Source organism: Bos indicus x Bos taurus, chromosome X (assembly GCF_003369695.1).
Source record: "Bos indicus x Bos taurus breed Angus x Brahman F1 hybrid chromosome X, Bos_hybrid_MaternalHap_v2.0, whole genome shotgun sequence".
NCBI lineage: Eukaryota > Metazoa > Chordata > Mammalia > Artiodactyla > Bovidae > Bos > Bos indicus x Bos taurus.
The window spans coordinates 50,724,355-50,747,112 of record NC_040105.1 but is presented as its reverse complement, the minus strand read 5'-3'; the positions used below and the strand labels follow the sequence as shown (position 1 = coordinate 50,747,112).

At 44.7% G+C, this 22,758-nt stretch overlaps 2 protein-coding genes and 1 non-coding gene across 6 annotated transcripts in view; 2 read left to right on the top strand and 1 right to left on the bottom strand.

Annotated features, from left to right (window-relative positions):
• ITIH6 (inter-alpha-trypsin inhibitor heavy chain family member 6) overlaps window positions 1-2,866 on the bottom strand; it is a 34,558-nt gene extending 31,692 nt beyond the window's left edge. Inside the window, 3 exon segments of the mRNA XM_027535387.1 lie at window positions 284-367; window positions 369-434; window positions 2,766-2,866. Of these exon segments, the coding sequence (XP_027391188.1) occupies window positions 284-367; window positions 369-434; window positions 2,766-2,866 (251 nt within the window).
• Window positions 2,867-13,164: 10,298 nt separating this feature from the next.
• MAGED2 (MAGE family member D2) lies at window positions 13,165-21,522 on the top strand. 4 transcript variants are annotated; one of them, XM_027533771.1, is made up of 13 exons: window positions 13,165-13,372; window positions 14,871-14,944; window positions 15,306-15,779; window positions 16,377-16,685; window positions 16,806-16,869; window positions 17,130-17,209; window positions 17,747-17,841; window positions 18,535-18,614; window positions 18,709-18,751; window positions 19,086-19,148; window positions 20,251-20,365; window positions 20,797-21,203; window positions 21,388-21,522. In XM_027533771.1, exons 2-12 carry the CDS (start codon window positions 14,900-14,902, stop codon window positions 21,193-21,195), a joined length of 1,767 nt encoding a protein of 588 aa, XP_027389572.1. In that variant the 5' UTR covers window positions 13,165-13,372; window positions 14,871-14,899; the 3' UTR covers window positions 21,196-21,203; window positions 21,388-21,522. The 4 variants fall into 4 exon arrangements, with proteins under 4 accessions (XP_027389572.1, XP_027389575.1, XP_027389573.1 ...); XM_027533774.1 differs by having other exon boundaries at window positions 13,329-13,440; XM_027533772.1 differs by lacking the exon at window positions 13,165-13,372 and adding an exon at window positions 13,900-14,002.
• LOC113888295 lies at window positions 19,962-20,089 on the top strand. The gene has a single exon (XR_003509931.1). It is a non-coding gene; the product is annotated as a small nucleolar RNA SNORA11 (small nucleolar RNA).
• Window positions 21,523-22,758: the final 1,236 nt, after the last annotated feature.

Below are 22,758 nucleotides of genomic sequence, written 5' to 3'. Positions count from 1 at the left end.
AAGGACATATTATCTGCCTGCCACTAATTTTAGCATATATTTTCACATATAATTAGTTAATTTAATCCTCACAAGTGGGTTCAATCTTATCCCCATTTTACAGATATGTAAAATTAGATGCTGATAAGTGACATGACTTGTCCTGAGTCCCATAGCTGGCAGGACCAAGATTCAAACTCAAGAGTGCATGCTCTTTATCACTATGCTTGCTGAAAGAATGAACAAAAGAATGAATAAATGTTTGCACATATGAATAAAACAGTGATTTTGGAAGCAGATTTACATGGTAAAATTGGAGATAAAAGCAAAGTGAGGCAGATCCAGGTCCAAGATGGCTTCATGGGCCTCGGCATGGGGCCTGAACAGAGGTGACCAAGCTATGGGCATAGTGGGAAACCATGGTAGAATGCATAGAATAGCTTTTCATCAACAGCGGAGGGAAAAACAGGAAGCTGGGTTAGGTAGACTCTATCCTTGGCCCAGGGCTCCTGGACAAGCCTGAAGGTACAGGTTTAGAAACTGAGGCCCAGAGAAGAGAGAAAACACACTCTCTCATTCATTTGGGGGATCTGCCTAATATTTGAGTGAGCTTTGCAAAGTCTCATAACAGAAGACTCACAGAAGATCACAAATCAAGGGACAAGTTCTTCTCCAACTGTAACGCGAATATGAATTTCTTGTATCTTTTTAAAATGCAGATTCTGGTGGAGACTGAGATTTTGACTTTGTAACAAACTCCCATGTGATGCTGATGCTCCTTCTCCATGAATTTTACTTTGAGTAACAAGGCTTTAGAATATAACAGAGTGGCTGTCATTCATTGAGCTCTGCTCTATATAAGATACTGTGATATACATGTCTAGCTCTATATCACCAAATCTATTCCCCCTTTTTTAAAGTCTTCCCTGGTGGCTTGGATGGTAAAGAATCTGCCTGCAATGCAGGAGACCCTCAATCCCTGGCTCAGGAAGATCCCCTGGTGAAGGAAATGGCAACCTATTCCAGAATTCTTGTCTGGGAAATCCCATGGACAGAGGAGCCTGGCAGGCTACTCTTCATGGGGTAGCAAAGAGTCGGACACAACTGAGCAACTGACACTTCCTTTCTCAATTCCCTTTTTAGGAACTCAAGTGTAAAGAACTGCACCTTAGTACTTCCCTAGCTGTCCAGTAGTTAAGACTCTGCACTTCCACTGCAGGGTGCAGGTTCTATTCCTGGTTAGAAAACTAGTATCTTGCATGTTGCATTGTTGTTGTTCAGTCACTCAGTCGTGTCCGAATTTTTGCTACTCAATGGACTGCAGCACACCAGGCTTCCATGTCCTTCACTATCTCCGAGATATTGCTCAAACTCATGTCCATTGAGTTGATGATGTCATTCAACCATCTCATCCTCTGTCACCCCCTTCTCCTCCTACCCTCAATCTTTCCCAACATCAGGGTCTTTTCCTAATGAGTCAGCTCTTCACCTCAGGTGGCTAAAGTATTGGAGCTTCAGCTTCAGCATCAGTTCTTCTAATGAACATTCAGGGTTGATTTCCTTTAGGATTGACTCCTTTCATCTCCTTGCTGTCTAAGGGAATCTCAAGAGTCTTCTTCAGCAGCACAGTTTGAAAGCATCAATTCTTTGGTTCTCAGTCTTCTTTATGGTCCAACTCTCACATCTGTACATTACTGGAAAAACCACAGCTTTGACTAGATGGACTTTTATTGGTAAAGTGATGTCTCTGCTTTTTAATATGCTGTCTAGGTTTGTCATAACTTTTCTTACAAGGAGGAAGCATATTTTAATATCATGGCTGCAGTCTCTGTCCACAGTGATTTTGGAGCCCAAGAAAATAAAGTCTGTCACTGTTTCCATTCTCCCCGCGCCACCCCCCCCCCCCCAACCATCTATTTGCTATGAAGTGATGGGGCCGGATGCATGATCTTAGTTTTTTGAATGTTGAACTTTAAGCCAGCATTTTCACTCTCCTTGTACACCTTCATCAGGAGGTTCTTTTGTTCCTCTTCACTTTCTGCCATTAAGATGTCATCTACATATCTGAGGTTGCTGATATTTCTCCAGCAATCTTGATTCCAGCTTGTGCTTCATCCAGCCTGGCATTTCGCATGACGTACTCTGCATAGAAGTTCAATCTGCAAATAAGCCTGTAGCAAGGCATGGCCAAAAGATACAGAGAGAAAAAAAGAGTTGCACCTGATAAGTGCAATCAGGCACTGAAAGCAAGATAAGCATTTGGCACCCATGATCTTACTTAATCCTCACCTTGGCTCCCTGGGCTACATAATATTTTTGTTCATATTGTATGGATGTGTTAACTGGGCCCAGCACCCGAGGCCACACAGCAAGTAACTTATCAATTTCCTTCCTCACCTTTTCTGAAGCCATGATCCCTCCATCTACCCACATATCTAGTTCATTCTCAGTGTGGGGCAGTGGGAGTAGGGCATTTGTGACCAGATGGACCTAGAATCAAATTCTGGTTTTGCCACTTCCTGTATTTAATCTCAGAAACTGAGCCTTAGTTCCCTCTCTATGTGACAGGGATAATAGTAGAAATTAGCTCACAGGGAAGCTGTAAGGACTCAAATAATAACTCTAAAATCCCTGATGCAGCAACTGACATGTGCTCAGAAAATAGTTAACTCTTCCCTAGATTCCTAGGACTGAGAAAGCAGGCTAAATAACCATCCCCTCTTTCCCTCAAAGAGTTAATTTCCTTGCAAATCCAAAAGCTCTATTCCATCACCCCAGAACCAACATTTGTGTTTGATGAGGAGGGCCCAGAAGGACCCTGGTATATCAGTTCCAGGAGAATGGTCAACAAAAAGCTGATGTGGATGAAGCATCTCCACTTAGACATGATGATATCTCTGGCCTGGTGCTGTTGTTCATGTCCAGAAGATTTGAACCCAATCTCCAAACTTGTGTTCTTTTAAGTCTCCAGGTATCTCTTCTCTTGAGAAGGAGGGACTATCCTGCAGGGTGAGGAAGGCTCTGAATGTGGCATTGAATACACATAAGCCAGGATTGTCCAAGATCTGGGGCTGGCATCTTGCCTGGAGAGGGGCCAGTTCCATGTCTCCCTTATCCCCGTCATCTAGATGTAAGATGAATGGAAACTAAACATACTGGAGTTCTGGGGCTGTCTGTTTGCTGGGTTGGCTCAGGGTGGGATTTTTCTTTCCTATAAACATCCACAGGAGCCCAGTAACTGAGGCCAGAGAAAGGTCACTTAGCACAGATGATCTTTAAAAGCTAGCAGCACAGAGTCGGACACGACTGACGCGACTTAGCAGCAGCAGCAGCAGCAGCAGATATGAGAAAGGGGTTGGTGGGGCAAGGTCCCAATCCTGGTCCTTTCTGACACAGATATTAGCCTTGAGACAGGAAGGACTTATGGTACCATAAAAATTAAGACTCTCATGGACATGAAACTTACAATGTGCAGAATAGTCAGAGGCCAAGACAGTCTAGAGCAGGACTGAGAAAATAAGATAATGGTTCAAAATAGAACTGCTGGACTCAGACCATCTGGGTTTGAGTCTTGATTCTGCCACTTACTGACAGTGTAATATTGAGAAATTTAATTAATTGCTCTGTACCCTCAGTTTACTTGCCTATACAATGAGAATAATAATAGCACCTACTTCATAAAGTTGTTATGAAGATTAACTAAGGTTGTACTTTCAGAATGCTTGACACACAGTAAGTGTTCAGTGAACATTAGCTTCTAGGACTAGAGGGGGATGAGGCCTGATTGAGCTCAAAAGTATGGGAAACTCCCTCCGGAGACCTAGGTTGGGGAGGGGTGTGGAGATGCTGAGTTGATTGGCATCAGTCTGTCTGTGGGAACCCAGAGGTGCTCTGGACTGTGTCTGTAGGAATTGTGGAGGGCAAGAGTGAGAAGTGGAGCCTAGAAAGAAAATTACTTGAAGATTTGCACACAAGAGGTCAGCATCAATCAGAACCCCTATCTCTCTGCCCTTTCCACCCACATAGAGAACATGTAGCTCCAACACTTACCTTCAGGCAAAATCTCTAATGACATTTTACAAACTGCATAGGGAACATTCAGACTTCTACTATGGCATTTGGTACCACAGAACAAGGCCTCCTCATTCTTGTATTTGGGTGATCCATGGCCTGTTAATTGCCACCTCTCCCAAGTCCACAAGAGGTTTCCTGTCAGAATTCCCTCATGGGAGAGAGCCCTAGCTAGAACACAGTCTTGCTTATATAACAACTGGCTCCCAGTCCTTTTCCCTTAACTGGGATGGATAACCAGGGGTCCTCAGGTAAATTAAGGGAACCTGCAGCATGAAAGCAAAAGACTGAAGTAAGTGAACAGAACAACTGACCCCAGAGAAATTTGGAAATTGTTGAAAGAAAAGAGAATTTCATAAAAGAAATGATCTTCAGCAAAATTCAAGAGGGTAAAACAGAAATAAAACAAGAACAAAATGCCACAGAACAGGAACAATGAGAGAAAAGAAAGACTCAGGAGTGGAAGTAAGTTGCTGAAATTAAAAGAAAAGCAACATGAGGACTGGGAAATAAAATTAAGGAAATTTTTCAGGATTTAGGGCAAAAAGACACAAAGAAACACAATGTACAAGAGAAAATTTAAGAGATGAAGATTAATCCAGCAGGTTCAGCATCTGAATAACAGGAGTTTCAGCCAGAGGGAACAGAAAAAATGAAGGACAATTTGTCAAAAATGAAGGACAACATATTAGAAGTTAATTTTCCAAAGCTGAAGAAGGATCTCCAGAATAGTCCCCAGAAAAATGAACCCAGAAAAATGAACCCAGGAAACAGTGGATCCAACCCAAGCAGTTATTGCTACAGCCCCCTCACAGGTCTTCAAGTTTTCTATTTTGTCATTCCTCACCTCCCGCCCCACCCACTTCCCCAGTATATCTGCACAACAGCCAGAGGGAACCTTTAAAAACTCAAGTCAGATATTCTCCCACCTCTGCTCAAAACCCTCTTGTGGATCCCACTGTGCCTTTCATGGGGGCGGGGGGCTTGCTATAAGAGTAGGCCCTCATTACCTATCTGGCCTCATTTTCTGTTACTTCCCTCTTTGCCTTCCTCCACCTGTCTAGCAACACTGACTTTTATATTCTTCAAAAAATGACGAGCAGGAGGCAATGCTAGGCACAGTCCTGTTCTAGGGCCTTTGCATTTATTGTTCTTTCTATTTGGAATGTTCTTTCCACCGGTATCCACTTGGCTAGTTCTCTCACTTCATGCAAGTTTTTGTTCATGTGCTACCTTTTCAGTGAATCTTTCCCTGACCAACCTATTTAAAATTGCAATATTCCCTGTCCTTTTTTCCCTCACTTTTTTCCTCCATGGCACTAATCAAACTTAAACTTGTTATGTATTTCACTTATTTATCTGATCATTTTCTTTCTTCCTCGCTAGAATATTACTCCATGGGGACAAGGATGTCTGTCTATTTCACTGCTGTATCCTCAGATTCTAGAACAATGCCTGGCACATAGTAGATACTCAGTAAATATTTGTTGAAAGAATGAATACAACAAAGGCAAACAATTCAAAGAAAAAAGAAAGGCTATTAGAAAATTCATGTGTATGTGTTTGTGTGTGTGTGTAACTGTTCAAGAAAATCATGGGCTAACTACAAAGCTAAATGAAATGCAACATGATTATAAGCAGCTGATAGAATATAAGAGGGACTCCTTCTGGCCTTAATAGTAGAAACATTCTCTTTTAAGATGCCCAGATATTGTGATGTTGGACTTGTAGAGAAGTAACTGTATTCCTGGCTCACCACTTACCTTGGTTTTTAAAAACAGTCACGATAGTGTAGATGCTGTTTATTGGTTTTCAAGTTTTAAAGTCAATCTGGGGACAAAGCAGGGAAGACCTGGATGTGGCCGCAGAACAGAATGTAAATGTTAATAACCTAGACAATGTAAAGGAAAGATGAGACTGACAATGTGGGTCATTGAATGGTAGAGGGAGGGTGGTGGTTCTAATATCCTTGTCTTAAAAAGTGGGTGGTCAAAATTAACTGTCAAAAATAAATGGAATAAAGTTTAAGTATATAGTCTTTTCAAGTTACAAAGTCAACTAGGAACAAAAGAGGAATATCAGTGTTAAATATTGCAGGGGAGTCGAGGGAAAAGTGAGGCAGTGTACATAAGCAAAGCCCTCATTGTCATACTTGGGAGTCAACAGGATATTGTCTGAATTTTATAAACCAAAACCTAAAGTATATAGGTGTTATCTAGAGTTGTAAGGCAACCACCAGCAGAACTAAGCGCAAGAACTGTTAAAAGTTTGCTTTGAAGGGGTGGGACGGAGATGAGGAGGGTCATTCTCCTTCCATACTGTTTGATTTTTGCCTTGTATACACATTATTCTAATAAAAATAAGATCTTAAAAATTTATAATGATTTTACAACAAAATATTTATATATCCTATGATACTTTATGACAATATCAGAAAGGGTATGTGGATATCCAATTAGACTTGCCCTCCAGAGAGGGAAATGATACTGTAATGTGCCTTGCATATGTTCATGAAGAGGGTTGGAAAGGATATTATGGGACTTAATATCCCATATAGTGGTAAAGTCTCTGGTATTTGGCATCACAATGACCTGGGTTCAAGTTCTTTTTCTGCAATTCACTAGTTGATCTGTCATGGGCAAGTTACCTCCCTTATCCTCGATTTGTCCTTTGTAAGGAAATCCAACCAGTCCATTCTGAAGGAGATCAGCCCTGGGAGTTCTTTGGAAGGAATGATGCTAAAGCTGAAACTCCAGTACTTTGGCCACCTCATGCAAAGAGTTGACTCATTGGAAAAGACTCTGATGCTGGGAGGGATTGGGGGCAGGAGGAGAAGGGGACAACGACAGAGGATGAGATGGCTGGATGGCATTACTGACTCGATGGACATGAGTCTGAGTTAACTCTGGGAGTTGGTGATGGACAGGGAGGCTTGGTGTGCTGCGATTCATGGGGTCACAAAGAGTCGGAAATGACTGAGAGACTGAACTGAACTGAACTGAACTGAACTGAAAGTGAGGCTAATGCTCATACAGTAGAAATGTAAGCCCTTGAAGAGAAAAAGCCACCTCTGTAGAGGTGTCAAATGTAAGCCCCTGAAGAGAAAAAGCCACCTCTGTGGAGGTGTCAAATGTAAGCCCCTGAAGAGAAAAAGCCACCTCTGTAGAGGTGCCTAATATATAGTTGGTGTTCAGTGTTTGCATGTGAGGCCTGAACCTGCCTCACAGGTGTGTGCAAAGAGAAGAGGAGGAGTGTTAGTCCAAAAGTGGGTAGCTGGTTTCCTTGTCTAAGAGAAATTTGCCTTTGGTTTAACAAAATGTAGTCATTTTGATTGTGGAAACAATAGCTCTCAGGGCTTAAAGTGATACAAATTTAATTAAATTGCCCTGTACATAAAAGGGAGAAAACAATGAGAGTTCACTAGCAGCTCAAGGGAGAGGGCACATAAGCCTGGAAATGGAAAGGAGGGGACCTCCTCTCTCTGCATGTTGGGAACAGAAAGAGCCCAACAGAGATATGGATTGGGGTCCAGGAGAAGGGTTGGTTAGGAAGCCTGTCTCAGTGATGTGAACAGCTTAGGAAATGTGAAGAGCAAGAAAGTCTGATGTTCAATATTAACTTGATTGCTATGCTGTGCTGTACAACTTAGATGACTAAAGAAGTGATAGGTAGCCTTGGAAGGAAACCTTTGCCACTTGCTCCCAGCTTTGAGAATTTTCCAACATTCAGAGGTACTGATTCTATATAGTTTGGGGAAAGGGAAATGTGTTAGGAGAGGACTGGTGGTGAGGATATTCTGGGCTTTCCATGTGAACTTTAGGGGTCTGAAATCTTGACTGCTCCAGTATTAGGCAGTTTCATTCCCTGATATTCTGCACTAAGCAGTCTTTAGCTTGCCTTTCCTTATCTCCTGAACAAAGCTACCTGGTAATAACTCAGCTTTTCATCTTTGTTCCAAGTAAATGTGTAGGATCTATGTGATTGCAGGTATTTGCCTGCTGATCCGTGAATGCTGGAAACCCATCTGGGACCCAGTGACGTAGGTTTGTTCAGAGTTTCTGAGCAGGTGCTGAAGATCAAAAGATTCCAAGAGTTCACAAGGAGAGAAGATCACTGGGGAATCTCTCTAGTCAAATGGTGAAGATTGTAAGTGAATTTGTTTTGTTCTCTCCTGATAAAGTTTCATCCTGTCCTTTGACCCCCCAGATCATAAGATAAGGGCAGTTATAGTATTTTTCTAGGAAGGTGGTGATAGTTCTAGACAAACTTCAAAGTCTAGGAAGTTTGACTTTGAAAATTTTGGGGAATGCCTCTCCAATGGACATGGACTGAGAGTTCGGCTGAGTTTCTTGAGTCCAATAACTGCTAAGAGTCTGACTTTATATTCTTTTAAAGTTACTCCAGGATCCTAATGGCCACAACCAGGACTTAAAATGCTGTGAAATTTAAAATGATGGAGGTATAACAGAAGGTAGATGTAACAGAGGGCATTCCACGGGGAGAAATTGTATGAACAAAGGCTCCTACATAAGAGAAGGCAGGACATGTTTGGTGATAGTGAATATAGGCAGCACTCAGAAAAATAGCAAGAAAAAGGCTGAAAAACTAGTCAGGGCTATATTTTGGGAGAGGCTCAGAATCAGAGTCAGACATTTCTTTAAAAAGTAGTTTATACACACTGTCAGGAATACTTCACCTGCAATTCACATTTCAACTCACTGCAATCATAGAACTGCTGTATGACTCACATATAGAGAACAAACTAGTGGTTATCAGTGGGGAGAGGGAAGGGGATTAAGACATGCAAGCTATTAGGAAAAAAATAAGCTACAAGGGTATATTGTATAATACAAGGAATATAGTTAACATTTTGTAGTAAGTGTAAAAGGAAAGTAGCCTTTCAAAATTGTATTAAAAACATAACATCAAAAATTTAAAAAAGAAACCTTCCATATGGCATAGATTCCCAAACAGTGGATTCAATAAGGCCTACACATATTGATCTCACCTAAAAGAAATTCAGAGTTAGGCAGTCCAAATCTGGTGAGGTGGCCCTATGAAATTGTTCAGTTTAGTTCAGTTCAGTTGCTCAGTCGTGTCTGACTCTTTGCGACCCCATGAATCGCAGCACGCCAGGCCTCCCTGTCCATCACCAACTCCTGGAGTTCACCCAGACTCACGTCCATTGAGTCAGTGATGCCATCCAGCCATTTCATCCTCTGTCATCCCCTTCTCCTCCTGCCCCCAATCCCTCCCAGCATCAGAGTCTTTTCCAATGAGTCAACTCTTTGCATGAGGTGGCCAAAGTATTGGAGTTTCAGCTTTAGCATCATTCCTTCCAATGAACACCCAGGACTGATCTCCTTTAGGATGGACTGGTTGGATCTCCTTGCAGTCCAAGGGACTCTCAAGAGTCTTCTCTAACACCACAGTTCAAAAGCATCAATTCTTCGGTGTTCAGCTTTCTTCACAGTCTAACTTTTACATCCATACATGACCACTGGAAAAACCATAGCCTTGACTAGATGGACCTTTGTTGGCAAAGTAATGTCTCTGCTTTTGAATATTCTGTCTAGGTTGGTCATAACTTTCCTTCCAAGGAGTAAGCATCTTTTAATTTCATGGCTGCAAGCACCATCTGCAGTGATTTTGGAGTCCCCCAAAATAAAGTCTGACACTATTTCTACTGTTTCCCCATCTATTTCACATGAAGTGATGGGACCAGAGGACATGATCTTAGTTTTTTTAATGTTGAGCTTTAAGCCAACTTTTTCACTCTCCTCTTTCACTTTCATCAAGAGGCTTTTTAGTTCCTCTTCATTTTCTGCCATAAGGGTGGTGTCATCTGCATATCTGAGGTTATGGATATTTCTCCCAGTAATCTTGATTCCAGCTTGTGCTTCTTCCAGCCCAGTGTTTCTCATGATGTACTCTGCATATAAGTTAAATAAGCAGGGTGACAATATACAGCCTTGACATACTCCTTTTGCTATTTGGAACCAGTCTGTTTTTCCATGTCCAGTTCTAACTGTTGCTTCCTGACCTGCACATAGGTTTCTCAAGAGGCAGGTCAGGTGGTCTGGTATTCCCATCTCTTGAAGAATTTTCCACACTTTATTGTGATCCACACAGTCAAAGGCTTTGGCATAGTCAATAAAGCAGAAATAGATGTTTTCCTGGAACTCTCTTGCTTTTTCCATGATCCAGCAGATGTTGGCAATTTGAAATTGTTAGAGGTCCCTATTCTTTTTAGTTTACTCCTCCACTATCCTTAGGGTGATGACCTTTGTCCTCAGAGCCTTTATTCCAGAAGACATCCTGTGTCCAGGTAAAAATCAGATGTTCTATCACTAGGGAAGGAGACGGGAGTGTATATTGAGGTAAATAATTAGAAATCTATGCCACAAGTGTCTGTACTGAACCTATCCCCTCCAAGGTCACCAGAGACCAGACCACCACCTGACTGCTACAATCCCTAACCATTTTTTCAGGCCTTTTCTTGACCTCTGGGTAGCATTCAATGCTATTGACCCCTCCCTCGCTTTGAAATATTCTCTTCCCTTGCTTTTGTGACATTACTTTCTCCTGCTTTTCAATCTCCTTTGTCATTACTTATCTGTCTCTCTCCTGGGCTCCTCTTCCTTTGCATATGCTGAGGTCACTGCTGGCCTCCAGGGCTCTTCCCTGGCCTCCTTCTCTTCTTAAGGTTTTCATTCTTCCCAGGTGCTCTTGCTCTTTCCCATGGATTAAAGAATTGTTCATATTATAGATCTGTAACCTCAGTCCAGACCTCATTTATAAGCTTCAGATATGTATATTCACCTGCATGTGGGTCATTTCCATTTGGCTGTTGCGCAAGTACCTCAAAATCAATGGTCCCCTCCATTAGTATTCCATGTATTACTGAAAGGGGTTACCTTCTACACATTTGATCTCTCAAATTAGATTCCCAAGAGTTCCCTTTGACACTTCCCTCCTCCTCACTTCTTTTCCTACATCCAATTATTCATAAGGTCTTGTCATTTTTAATTTAATATTTCTGAATTCAGCCATTTCTCACCACCTCCCCTGCTACCATTCTAGGCCTAACCACAGTCACTGCTTAGCTGGATGACTACTCTCCATTTTTCCAGGAAGACATCTAAGTCATACTTCTAATGGGCTAGGCAACTAGAATGGTGTTCTTTCTTTAAAACAAATCTATGCTGTATCCAAGCCTAGAACCCTTCAATAACCTCTTGGTGTTCTCAAGATCAAGAACAAAGTCCTTACCTTGGCATTCAAGGCTTGCCGTGATTTGAAAGGAATGGGGATTTAGAGTACTGGAACTGGAAGAATGGAAGGGCTGTGTCTAGTGCAAAATAAAGCCCTGTAGCCCCATGGATGAAGGAGCCTGGTAGGCTGCAGTCCATGGGATCGCTGAGGGTCAGACATGACTGAGCAACCTCACTTTCACTTTTCACTTTCATACATTGGAGAGGGAAATGGCAACCCACTCCAGTATTCTTGCCTGGAGAATCCCAGGGACGGGAGAGCCTGGTGGGCTGCCGTCTATGTGGTTGCACAGAGTCAGACACGACTGAAGTGACTTAGCAGCAGCAGCAGTAGCTGGGGGAGAGAACCTAGGAGACAGAAAAGTCGTGAGCTGATGTCACAAACTTGGAGGAAGCAACAATTTAGAGAAAAAACCAGGAGAATAGAAACCCACTGTGAATATCTATAAAGTGTGTATATGTGTATACATATGTTGAATTGTTCACAGAACATAGGGATTCACATTTCATTTGCTTAAATGAGGAAAGGGTGACTTCATAAAGCAGAAGGCATAACCATTTAAATTATTTTTGGATGTAGGAAAGGCATTGAATATTAATTCTATAACTGACCACTATGTTGAAATTTTTATGGTTTCTAATAATATCAGTTGATGCTCTCAGGTTGTCCAGCTTTGCATTCATATACTCTGTAATTAATAATAATGTTGTCTTTCCATTTTTTATACATCTTATTCTGTTCTCCTGAATAGATTCAATTACTTATATGAATCTGTTATGTGGTAGAAGTACCATTTCAAATCATTTGGGGGAACGATGGATGAATCTGCACATGGTGTAGGGAAGAAGCTGCATTTTTTTTTTTTTGAAAATAATCCTTATACAAATGCTGGAGTGATCAAACTTTTAAATGTAAATAATAGAGCCATAAAACTGGAAAAAACTGATTATTATACAGTAGAAGTCTATAAAGCATCTGTAAGCATGAAGCAGAATCAGTCACGATAAAGGAAAACCTGATACATTTCACTACATAATAATTAAACCTTTTTGTACAGCTAAGAATATTATAAATAACATGAAAGATATTTGTAATATATGCAGCACACAAATGTGCAAGAGACATTGCTTGTGGAAATGTTATTCTGTGTATCTTTTTAGAGTAAGCTGACAAGTTCGTGTATCAAAATGGAGTCAGCTCTGCTTGTAACAGTAAATAAAAAATGGAAACAATCTAAATGTCTATGTACCCCTGGACTGGTTAAATACATTATGGGACATTTATACAGAAAAAATTAGGGGCTAGTGCACTGAGACGACCCAGAGGGATGGTACTGGGAGGGAGGTGGGAGGGGTGTTCAGGATGGGGAACACGTGTATACATGTGGCGGATTCATGTTGATGTATGGCAAAACCAATACAATATTGTAAAGTAATTAACCTCCAACTAAAATAAATAAATTTATATTAAAAAAAAAAAGATTATGGAGCAGTTAAGAAAAACGTACACTATGGAAAGCTGTAAACAGCTCAATTCTAAAGAATATACAACTGGGAAAAAAACCCAGGTCACAGAGTAACAGATACAGTGTACCATTTGTGGGGAGAAAACTCAAATAATCAGTATATGAATAGAAACAAATCTGGAAGAATGTATATCAAAATATTAATAGTGGCTATTTCTGGGGCATGAGCTAAGTATGTTACAAATTTCTGTATTATTTGAAATTTCACAACTACATTACTTTTGCAATAAACAAAAATAAAGATATAAAAATAAATATATTCAATGAATGAATCGCTTTGAGGCGGTGGTTTTGGTTTGGAATGGCTTCAGACCGAGCCTGGTACAGTGGCATAAACACGGGCTTTGGCGTCAGACAGCCCTGAGCTGGGCCCCATTGCCCCACCCCCGAGGAAGGAGAAGGGGGGTGGCAGGGGGCTGCGGAAAGGGGCTGGGCTGGGCTGTCTGCAGCTCTAGTCCAGGACGCTGACTTCCAGAGGGACTAAGAGACGGAAGACAAATTCCGGACTCGCTGGAGGACAAGGTGAGGGACGTTGAGATTGAGGTTTTCCAGACAGTAGTTCCAGTCCTCTCGAACATAGAGCCAGGCAGGTGGGCAATTTTTACTGCACCACTGCAGCTAGGGGAGAGGTTACTTGGAGTGGGATTTAGGCAACGAAGACGACCAAGAGAGTAGTAGGTTTATGGACTGGAGAGCAGAGAGTAGTTGAGGAAGGGAGGGGAGAAAAACTGGGAACTGGGCGTGTTGAATGGTGAATGGGGAATATGAGGGGGAAGGGGAATGCTGAGGGGAACTGGAAATTCAGAAAAGAAAATAGGGGAGTGTAGAGAATGGTTAAGGAATACTAGGGGAGGGAGTGCAGTAGTAACATGAAGGAGGATGGTGTGAGGAATGGAAATAAGGAATCCTGTGGGGTAAATAGGAAAGTCAATGGAGAACTAGGGAGCGGGGATCAAGGCAGAGGGAATACGGACTGGTACGAAGTGGGGGATAAGGAATGAGGAGTAGGGAGCGGGGGAAGGGCAGACGGAGGCCCCCCTAGGGAGGCGGAAAGGGGCGGGGCCACTTCCGGCCTGGAGCGGAGAGGGAAGTCTCTGAGTTTATGAGGGGCTCAGAGGGAGTGGACGCACTCGGGAATTGTAGAAGGACGAGGTGAGCAGCCCTGGATCTGAGCCCGGGAGGGATCTGCCCCACCCTCTGGGATATGCAGAAATCCTACTCTAAAGGACCGGATCATACCGGATCCATCCAGTCAGGAAGGGAGGGGACCGGACCCTGTTTGGCTGGGCCTAAAGATGGAATCACTAGCTCAGTACTGATTTGAGGAGGGGGTGTATTAGAGACGGGGAAGAACCAAGATGCACTTGGGCACTGTTTGGAGGGGGGGCATATTATGAAAAAGGGCGGGACCAGGCGGTGTTCTGGACTTGGGGTGTATTCAGTAGGGGAGGAGTCAGGACTAACGGACACTGCGACAATTTGAGAGTGAGGTTTGTTGGGGAGGGGGCGGGACCGAATGATACTATGAACTTGGAGAGGGGCGTGTTGGAAAAAAGGTGTTGGACTGAGTCCTCGACTATTACGCATGCGCACTATGGATCGCTAGAAAGGGGCGTGTAGAGAAGGGCCAGCTTGGAGAGACACCAGCTGCAGAGTGCGCATGTGCAGGGTGGACATCAAAGAAAGGGCTTCTGCTGGGAAAGCGGGTGGGGCTGAGATGGGCCCTGCAACGGATGCGCATGCGCATTGTCGACTTGCGGCTGGGGAGGGGGGTGCACTAGGGAAGGGGGCGGGGTCCTCAGGGCTGCCGCGCTGGCACATCTTCCTGGAGAAGGGGAGGGTGCGGCTGCAGAGAATTGAGACCTAGACGTTCTGGAATACTGAATTTGAGAACGAAGTCTTTGGGTGGGGGTGGGGGGCGTGGGAGGGTTTGGGATTGGATGGGGATCAGCCTCCAGGCAGAGCGGGAGAGAAGACGTTCAGTGGGTTTGCCTCTTGACCCAGGCTTTCTCCCCTTCAGGCTCAGCTCTTGCCAGGCCGACTTGAGACATGTCTGACACAAGCGAGAGTGGTACGGGTCCAACCCGCTTCCAGGTAAGCCCTTCTGCCCTCTCCCTAGCTGCTTTTGCTCTCCAGCTCTTGTTGCTGCCCCCAATCCCTTGGCACCTCCCCTCCCATCCTAATCCTTCTCCACCTACCTCCTTGCTTGGGTGCTGCCCCCCTCCCCCAAGTAGAGGGAAGGAGGAGGGAAGGAAGGAGGGAGGAAGCAACGCTAGAGGGAGAGTGGGCCCGCCCCTTTTCTGCTCAGGAGAGGCCTTGTTGGGCAGAGGTGGTCAGAGCACACCGCAAATAGGAATTAGTATAGGTAAGAGAAGTGAGGCCCTGGAATTTTGGAGCCATTTGCTTAACTAGGGGTGGGGAGAAAGTTTGTGAGCTTCCCTGCTTCATCTTGCAGGCTGAAGCTTCAGAAGAGGACCCTGGCTTGAAGATGCAGACCGTACTGACAGTGACCCAGAACTTAGAGGCCTCAGAAACACCGAAGGGCTCAAAGACACCAGAGGTCTCAAAGGCCACGAAGATCTCAAATGCTGCAGGCGTCTCAAAGGCCACTGAGGCTCAGGAGGTATCTGCCACTCAGGCTTCACCTACCACTAAGCTGACCGATACCCAGTTTCTAGCAGCCAAAAAGAAGAGTCTGGCAGCTGACACCAACATGCAGCATACTGACCCTCAGGCTGTGACAGTGCCTGCTACTGAGACCAAAAAGGTTAGCTCTGTGGCTGATACAAAGGTCAATACAAAGACCCTGGAGACTGAGTCTACTGCCTCTCAGGCTCTGGCAGATGAACCTGAGCCTGAGGGTGCAGCTGGTCAGGCTCAGGAGAATCAGGATACCCGGCCCAAGATCAAGGCCAAGAAAGCCCGAAAGGTAAGATCTTTGCTTTTCTACTTCTCTTAGTTGGTTCCTGGTTCTGTAAACCTTTAGAAGGTTGGTTCCCTCTCCTCATAATAGCTGTGGGGGGACACAAAGAGGAATTTGTTATAATTCCTGTCTTCAGAAAGCTCATAGACTGGACATGAGATAGGAATACACATAGCTGAAATCTAAACAAAATGCAGTTTATGTTTACGTAGTAGCTTACCATATGTCAAGGGCTTGAGCTAGGCATATTCACACAGGTTATCTCATTAAATCCTGAAAGTGATCTAGTTTTGTAGAGAAGGAAGTTGAGTCCCAGAGAGGTGGAGTGACTTGTCCAGGGTGATATAAACAGAATCAGTGGTGGACACAGGAAGAGGAGAAGCCTCAGGCTTTACACTTGGGTTGCTCCTGTCTTGGTGGGAAGATGAAACTCCTACTTGGAAACCAGTGAAAGATGAATCCAAGACTCAACATGGCCAATATCTAGTGAGTCGGGCTGTTACTACAAGGGTGGGATTAGAGGGGACTTCTGGAAGAGAGAAGATGAAGGAAAAAGGACCATCTGTTTCATCTGGCAATGTTGTGTTTGCTCTCTTGATGCAGGTGAAGCATCTGAATGGGGAAGAGGATGGCAGCAGTGATCAGAGTCAGGCTTCTGGAACCACAAGTGGCCGAAGGATCTCAAAGGCCCTAATGGCTTCAATGGCCCGCAGGGCTTCAAGGGGCCCCATAGCATTTTGGGCCCGCAGGGCATCAAGGACTCGGTTGGCTGCTTGGGCCCGGAGAGCATTGCTTTCTCTGAGATCACCCAAGGCCCGTAGGGGCAAGGCTCGCCGCAGAGCTGCCAAGCTCCAGTCATCCCAAGAGCCTGAAGCACCACCACCCCGGGATGTGGCCCTTTTGCAAGGGAGGGTAAGAACCCTGTCCTCTCCACTCTGCATTATTCTCTGCTTTGCCTGCCTTCTTCTCTGCCATTGTGTCAAGTTTTTTGCAAACACATTTTGATCTTTCCATCTTTTCCACTTCTCCCAGGCAAACGATTTGGTGAAGTACCTGTTGGTTAAAGACCAGACAAAGATTCCCATCAAACGCTCAGGTAGAGTCCTACTAACCCCTTCCTTCCTCCAGCTCTGCCCTCCATTGCCCTGTCCCCCACATGCTGAGGGCATTTCTTGCTCTCTTGCTTCCACTTATGCCCTCTCAAAGTTCTAATTTGGCAGTAGTAGCATCTCTGTTCACTAGCTCAGAACCTGTTTGTGCTACCCACAGCAGGGTTGGTAAAGGGTGTATAGTTTGGGTATGGGGGCCACTTGGCTTCACTTCAGCCCAGGTGCTCGCAACACTCTCCCCTTGCAGACATGCTGAAGGACATCATCAAAGAATACACTGATGTGTACCCTGAAATCATTGAACGAGCAGGCTATTCCTTGGAGAAGGTGAAGGGGCAGACCTGGGGGATGGGTGCAATGGGGAAACCTTGAATCAAACAAAGGTGTACATGTCTCTTCTGGGGGGCACCACAGAGACTAATCCAGCCCCATCACTGTGCAGATGGGAAGACAGTGGCCTAGCAAGGGGCATAGACTAGCTTGAGGTCACACAGCAAGTCCATGGTAAAAGCACAGCTAGAACCCAAGCTACCCAGCTTAGTCTTGGCTCTGTCCACTGCTGGACAGTCCTGTAATGTACTTCAGATACTCACTTCTCAATTTCTTTACCCACTCTCTGGCTCCCTGGATTCCACTGATCACAAAGATGACAATAACAGTAATGCATTTGTTGTCTGTTTGCTGTGTGCTGGCCACTCAGCTAAGTGCTTTATGTGCATTATCTCACTGATTTCACATGCACACACACATACACACACACATACAAGCATACACACACACACAGACTCCTGAGTACATGGGGAGCTATGGGATGCCAAGGAAGCTGAATTCTGTGGTCTCACAAACTGTTCTGCCCATCCACAGGTTTTTGGGATCCAATTAAAGGAGATTGATAAGAATGATCACTTGTACATTCTTCTCAGCACCTTAGAGCCCACTGATGCAGGCATACTGGGAACGTAAGCTGGGATAGGGCTGGGATGGGAGGGAGGCATCTGCTTTCGTTCATGGTACTAGTTCATCCCTATCTTCTCCCTATACCCCCTTAAGAAATAGGAAGGACAGAACCCCAGACCCCTTTTCTATCATCCACACATAGTTGGAGCCCTGCACACAGGAGTGGTACCTGATTATGATTGTAGCGTGTAGAAGCCTCGGGTAGAAGCACTCTTACTGTAAGATTTTCTGGTTTTCCAGAAGCTTTCCAAGAAAGCAGACTTGTCATAACTTGTCTCTTCATATTGGCCTTGGTAGAATAGTTCTCACAGGAGGGCTTCCTGGTATGAGTGGATCATGGTGCTCGATGGGCAGGGGCATCAGTGGGGCTATGCCTAGAATTTTCTTGAAACTGATGGGTCTAGGGGAGTAAGAAGGGACTCAGAGTTGACTGGGTGCTCAGATCATACCATTCTTCTATTCTCTCAGCAACACAGGAAGAGAAGGATGTGTTTTTCCCATTTTATGAATAGGAGACTAGGCTCAAAATCTTAAGTGCCTTACCCAGGATACATAGAGCTTGAAGTATAGACTGGGCAGAATTCTCCCATATTTGAAGAATCTGGGAAAAGCTAGCCTAGTGAGCTGGCTAGTGAGTTTTTTTTTGCAGATGGCTGCTGGATGTAAACCTTCTCTCTGTCCCATTATTCTCCTAGGACCAAGGACTCACCAAAGCTCGGTCTCCTCATGGTGCTTCTTAGCATCATCTTCATGAATGGAAATCGATCCAGTGAGGGTGAGTGGCTGGGTTGGCAGCTGGATGGGGGGGTCATGGTCAGAATTGCACATGTTCATTTTCTATCCCTGTTTCCTTTTTCCTCCCCTTGCAGCTGTCATCTGGGAGGTGCTACGCAAGTTGGGGCTGCGCCCTGGGTATGATTGGACTCTGTCAGCACTTGCTGTCCGTGTTGTCCTTTGGCAAGAGAGGATGGTCCCAGGATTGCATCAGCCTGGTGGTCTGGTGGGGTGGGCGGGGGTGCTGGATTGGGTCCAGGGTTCTGACCTAGGTGGATGGGGAAATGGTCCTGAACTCTGCTCTATGTCACTGACTCTTGGGTTTCTATGGAATTTCCATCTTATGCTGGAAGCTTCTTTTCCATGTGGGAAATGTCTCTGTCCTATCTGGGAAGTGCTGTAGCCCCAGTTATATTTATCTGTGTATATAGTTATGTATGTATTTATTTATTTTATCATTCTCTACTGTAAGGATACATCATTCGCTTTTTGGAGATGTGAAGAAGCTCATTACCGATGAGTTTGTGAAGCAGAAGTAAGTCTGTATGGTGTTGCTGTGTTCCATGCATTTTGCCTGTCTTCGAAATGAGTGATAAAGCTGTGGTGCATGTGCATGTGCCTGTGCATGTTATATAAGTGCATATGCAAGTGGTAGCTTATTCCTGAGGTAGTGGCAGAGAACATGAGTACACGTTTACCGACCTACTTGTGCTCTCATATATGCCTTTGGAGCAGTTCTTCAGCGGAAGGATTGTCATCACCAGTATTGTATGTGTGAGGAAACTGAAACTGACAGAGGTGAAGTAATTTGCTCAGGGTTATACAGGCAGCAGATAGAAGAGTTGTATTTAAATCCTGACTTCAATACCTTGATTCTTTTTACTATGCTAGCTGGGGATTCATAGAAATTAATTTCCATAAAGAAATGCCATAGAATGGTAGCTTTAGGCAGCAATGTACTGTCCTGGAGTCTTGACTTGAACATCTCATTTCATTTTCATAGCTACTCTGCAGAATAGCTGCCATCATCCCAACCCCAGTATCAGTTGAGGAGCCTGGGGCTCAGAGAGTAGAAGTCTGAACATGGCCCTGGCTGGTAAAGGACCCATTTGGATCTGAAGCCCAGTCCTCCTGACTTTTCTGGCCAGGTCCCACCCTGTTCTTGGTCCTTGGAGAACATGTGTGCACTCACGCAGCTGTACCAGCCCACATACCTGTATGCTCACACACAAATGTTCGAGAGTATGCATTGAATCCGCTGCTCTTGGTTGACTGTTTTGTCCCATACAGTCATTTCCTAGGATGGACTGTACCAGGGTTCAGCCAGGCCACGGATGAGCCCATTGGTGGGGTGTGTTCAGAGCAGGGGGCCTAAAGAACTGGCTTCTCTATTTGCAATACACCCAATAGGAATCTGGGTTATTGTGACAGGGGCACAAAACTTGTGGCCTTCCTATGAAGAAATACTCTATACAGGCCCCTTGTACCTCCACATGGCTGCTGGGTAGGGTCAGTGAGGTAGGGCTGAAGATTGGAAGAAAAGCTGCAGTAGTCAGTGGGGGAGTTTGCCACCTAAATGCATGAATGGGCCATTAGTGGTCTTATAGACATAAAGGCTTTGACCCTCTCTTTTCAAGGTACCTGGACTATGTCAGAGTCCCTAATAGCAATCCCCCTGAATATGAGTTCTTCTGGGGCCTGCGCTCTTATTATGAAACCAGCAAAATGAAAGTCCTCAAGTTTGCCTGCAAGGTAATTGGAGAACTGCCCAAGCTTGGCATACCAAGAGCATGGGGTGCCACTGTCTGGGGTAGGCTGTGTGCAGAGCAGTCTGTGGTTCATGCATGAACATTCTGAAGCCTGTATTAATGTGCAAACACTTTATTTGAATCATTTAATACTTACAACTGACATGTCATTGCCTTACTGCAAGTGAGAATACTCAGGCTCAGAGGTTGTTAGGTGTCATGTCCAAGGTCACAGAGATAGTAAGTTTCAAAGCAGAGCTGAAATATTAGGTATGAGCCTGGTGGGCTCCCGTCTATGGGGTCGCACAGAGTCGGACACGACTGAAGCGACTTAGCAGCAGCGGCAGCAGTAGCAGCATGGTATCATAATTTGCATAGAGCAGGCACTTGGTGCTCAGATTTAGATCCTTCAGATGGTTGTTCTTCCTGTTGTAGGTACAAAAGAAGGACCCTAAGGAATGGGCAGCTCAGTACCGAGAGGCAATGGAAGCAGATATGAAGGCTGCAGCTGAGGCTGCAGCTGAAGCCAAGGCAAGGGCTGAGATTAGAGCTCAGATGGGCATTGGGCTCGGCTCTGAGAATGCTGCTGGGCCCTGCAACTGGGATGAAGCTGATATTGGACCCTGGGCCAAAGCCCGTATCCAGGCAGGAGCTGAAGCTAAAGCCAAAGCCCAGGAGAGTGGTGGTGCCAGTGCTGGTGCCAGTGCTGGTGGCAACTTTGGTGCCAGCACCAGCCTGACAGCCACTCTCACGTTTGGGCTCTTCGCAGGCCTTGGTGGAGCTGGTGCCAGTGCCAGTGGCAGTTCTGGTGCCTGTGGTTTCTCCTACAAGTGAGATTTCAGGTATCTACTTATTTTTTGGGGAAGCCAGGGCTCATGGGGGTGGGATAAAGAGCTGGGTGGTTATAGGAAGGCCAGGGTTGGAGGATCACATGGAGAGTGTGAGAAGACACTACTTTTGGCATTTTATTCCTTCCTATTGGTGGATATAATTGACTTTTTTATTTTCTTTTACTTGTGTTTTCAGATATTCCTAATCCCAGCAGTCTTTCTCTTCGAGCCAGGGTGCATCCTCAGAAACCTATTCAACACAGCGCTCTAGGCAGCCACTATCAATCAATTGAAGTTGACACTCTACATTAAATCTATTTGCCATTTCTGAGTTTATTGCCTTTTTTGGTGGGCTGTCACGTTTTGTATCATATTTTAAAATGAACTGGGAAAGTTTCCACCTCAATCTGTGCTTAGCTTGAGGTGACATTGCTGAATTCAGTGGAGCAAGATTAGCATGTTTCCTGGGATAGGTTGGGCCCCATCTCTATCCTATAGAGCAGGCAGGGTTGCAGTGGTGTGGGAGTCATAGGGATTGTAGGCACAGAGGGCATACTTAGAAGAAGCTCTGATATGGGCAAATCTGGTCCAGAAAAATAGAGGCGATTGGGCATCAAGTATTGACTCTCCTTTTGAGAAACTTGGGTTAGACAAGAAGGAGAGAGAGGTAGGTAGCTAAAGAGAAGTACAAGAATAATGAATTTCTTGGGAAAAGAGAGATTTGAGCAGGCAGGAGCCAAAAGACAGGGAGATGTTGAAGGCTGACTCATGGAGCCTAGTCCCTGAGGAGGTGGAAGGGGAGGACCTGTGGGAAGGGACTGTACAGAAAGGACTTGGAGAGGAGACTGTAGGATTCCAGACAGTGGGGAGGCCCCAGTAGAGCAGGGAGCCTATGATTTATGGTAGACCCCCTTCCCCATGGCAAAGTGCTCAGTAATCTTGTAGGAATGAAGATGAGTGTTAGTTTATTCCAAGTATTTGGTTCTGTTATTCAGTGGTGGAATAAGGACAAGACCAAGGGCAGCAAGTGTATGAGTCTGCATCTTTGTTACCATGTCCACAATGTAGGTTCACAGAATGGAGAAAGAGATGGACCAGGGAACCCAAGCATTCTTGGTGAGGAAGATAGAGTTTGAGTGACAGATTGGGAAACAGTGCAGGGGTTTGTGGACAGGAGTCTCTGAAGTCTATGAACAAGACAGAAAGGTAAGTGAATATAGTAAGTGCCTGCTATGTGCAGTGTTATAGCTGTCTGGGAGGGAATGTTTAGAGAACCAGAAGGATGAACTGAGGGACTAGTTCGATGGTCAGACAGTAGAATGATTAAGAAGACAGCAGAAAGAACTCTGGGCAGTGGGAAGATCCATGGAATAGCTGGTTAAAAGGGAAGAAGATGATGGTTCCTAGAGATGAGGAGGGGTCAGTGGCCTGGTTGGGTTATCCATTTGGACAATGTAATCACCCAGAATGGAGGCAGAAGTTAGGGTAGAGAGGAACACTGTGAGCCAAATGCCAGAGTCCCCTTGTGTAGTTGAAGGTGTCCTCCCAGCTCTACTACCCACTAAGG

Bases quoted from the DNA above. Each gene is read 5' to 3' on its own strand.
- MAGED2 (XM_027533771.1), top strand. From the start codon at position 14,900: ATGTCTGACACAAGCGAGAGTGGTACGGGTCCAACCCGCTTCCAG. The intron at 16,870-17,129 runs GTAGAGTCCTAC...CTCCCCTTGCAG, and splicing joins GATTCCCATCAAACGCTCAG to ACATGCTGAAGGACATCATC. The intron at 18,615-18,708 runs GTGAGTGGCTGG...CTCCCCTTGCAG, and splicing joins TGGAAATCGATCCAGTGAGG to CTGTCATCTGGGAGGTGCTA.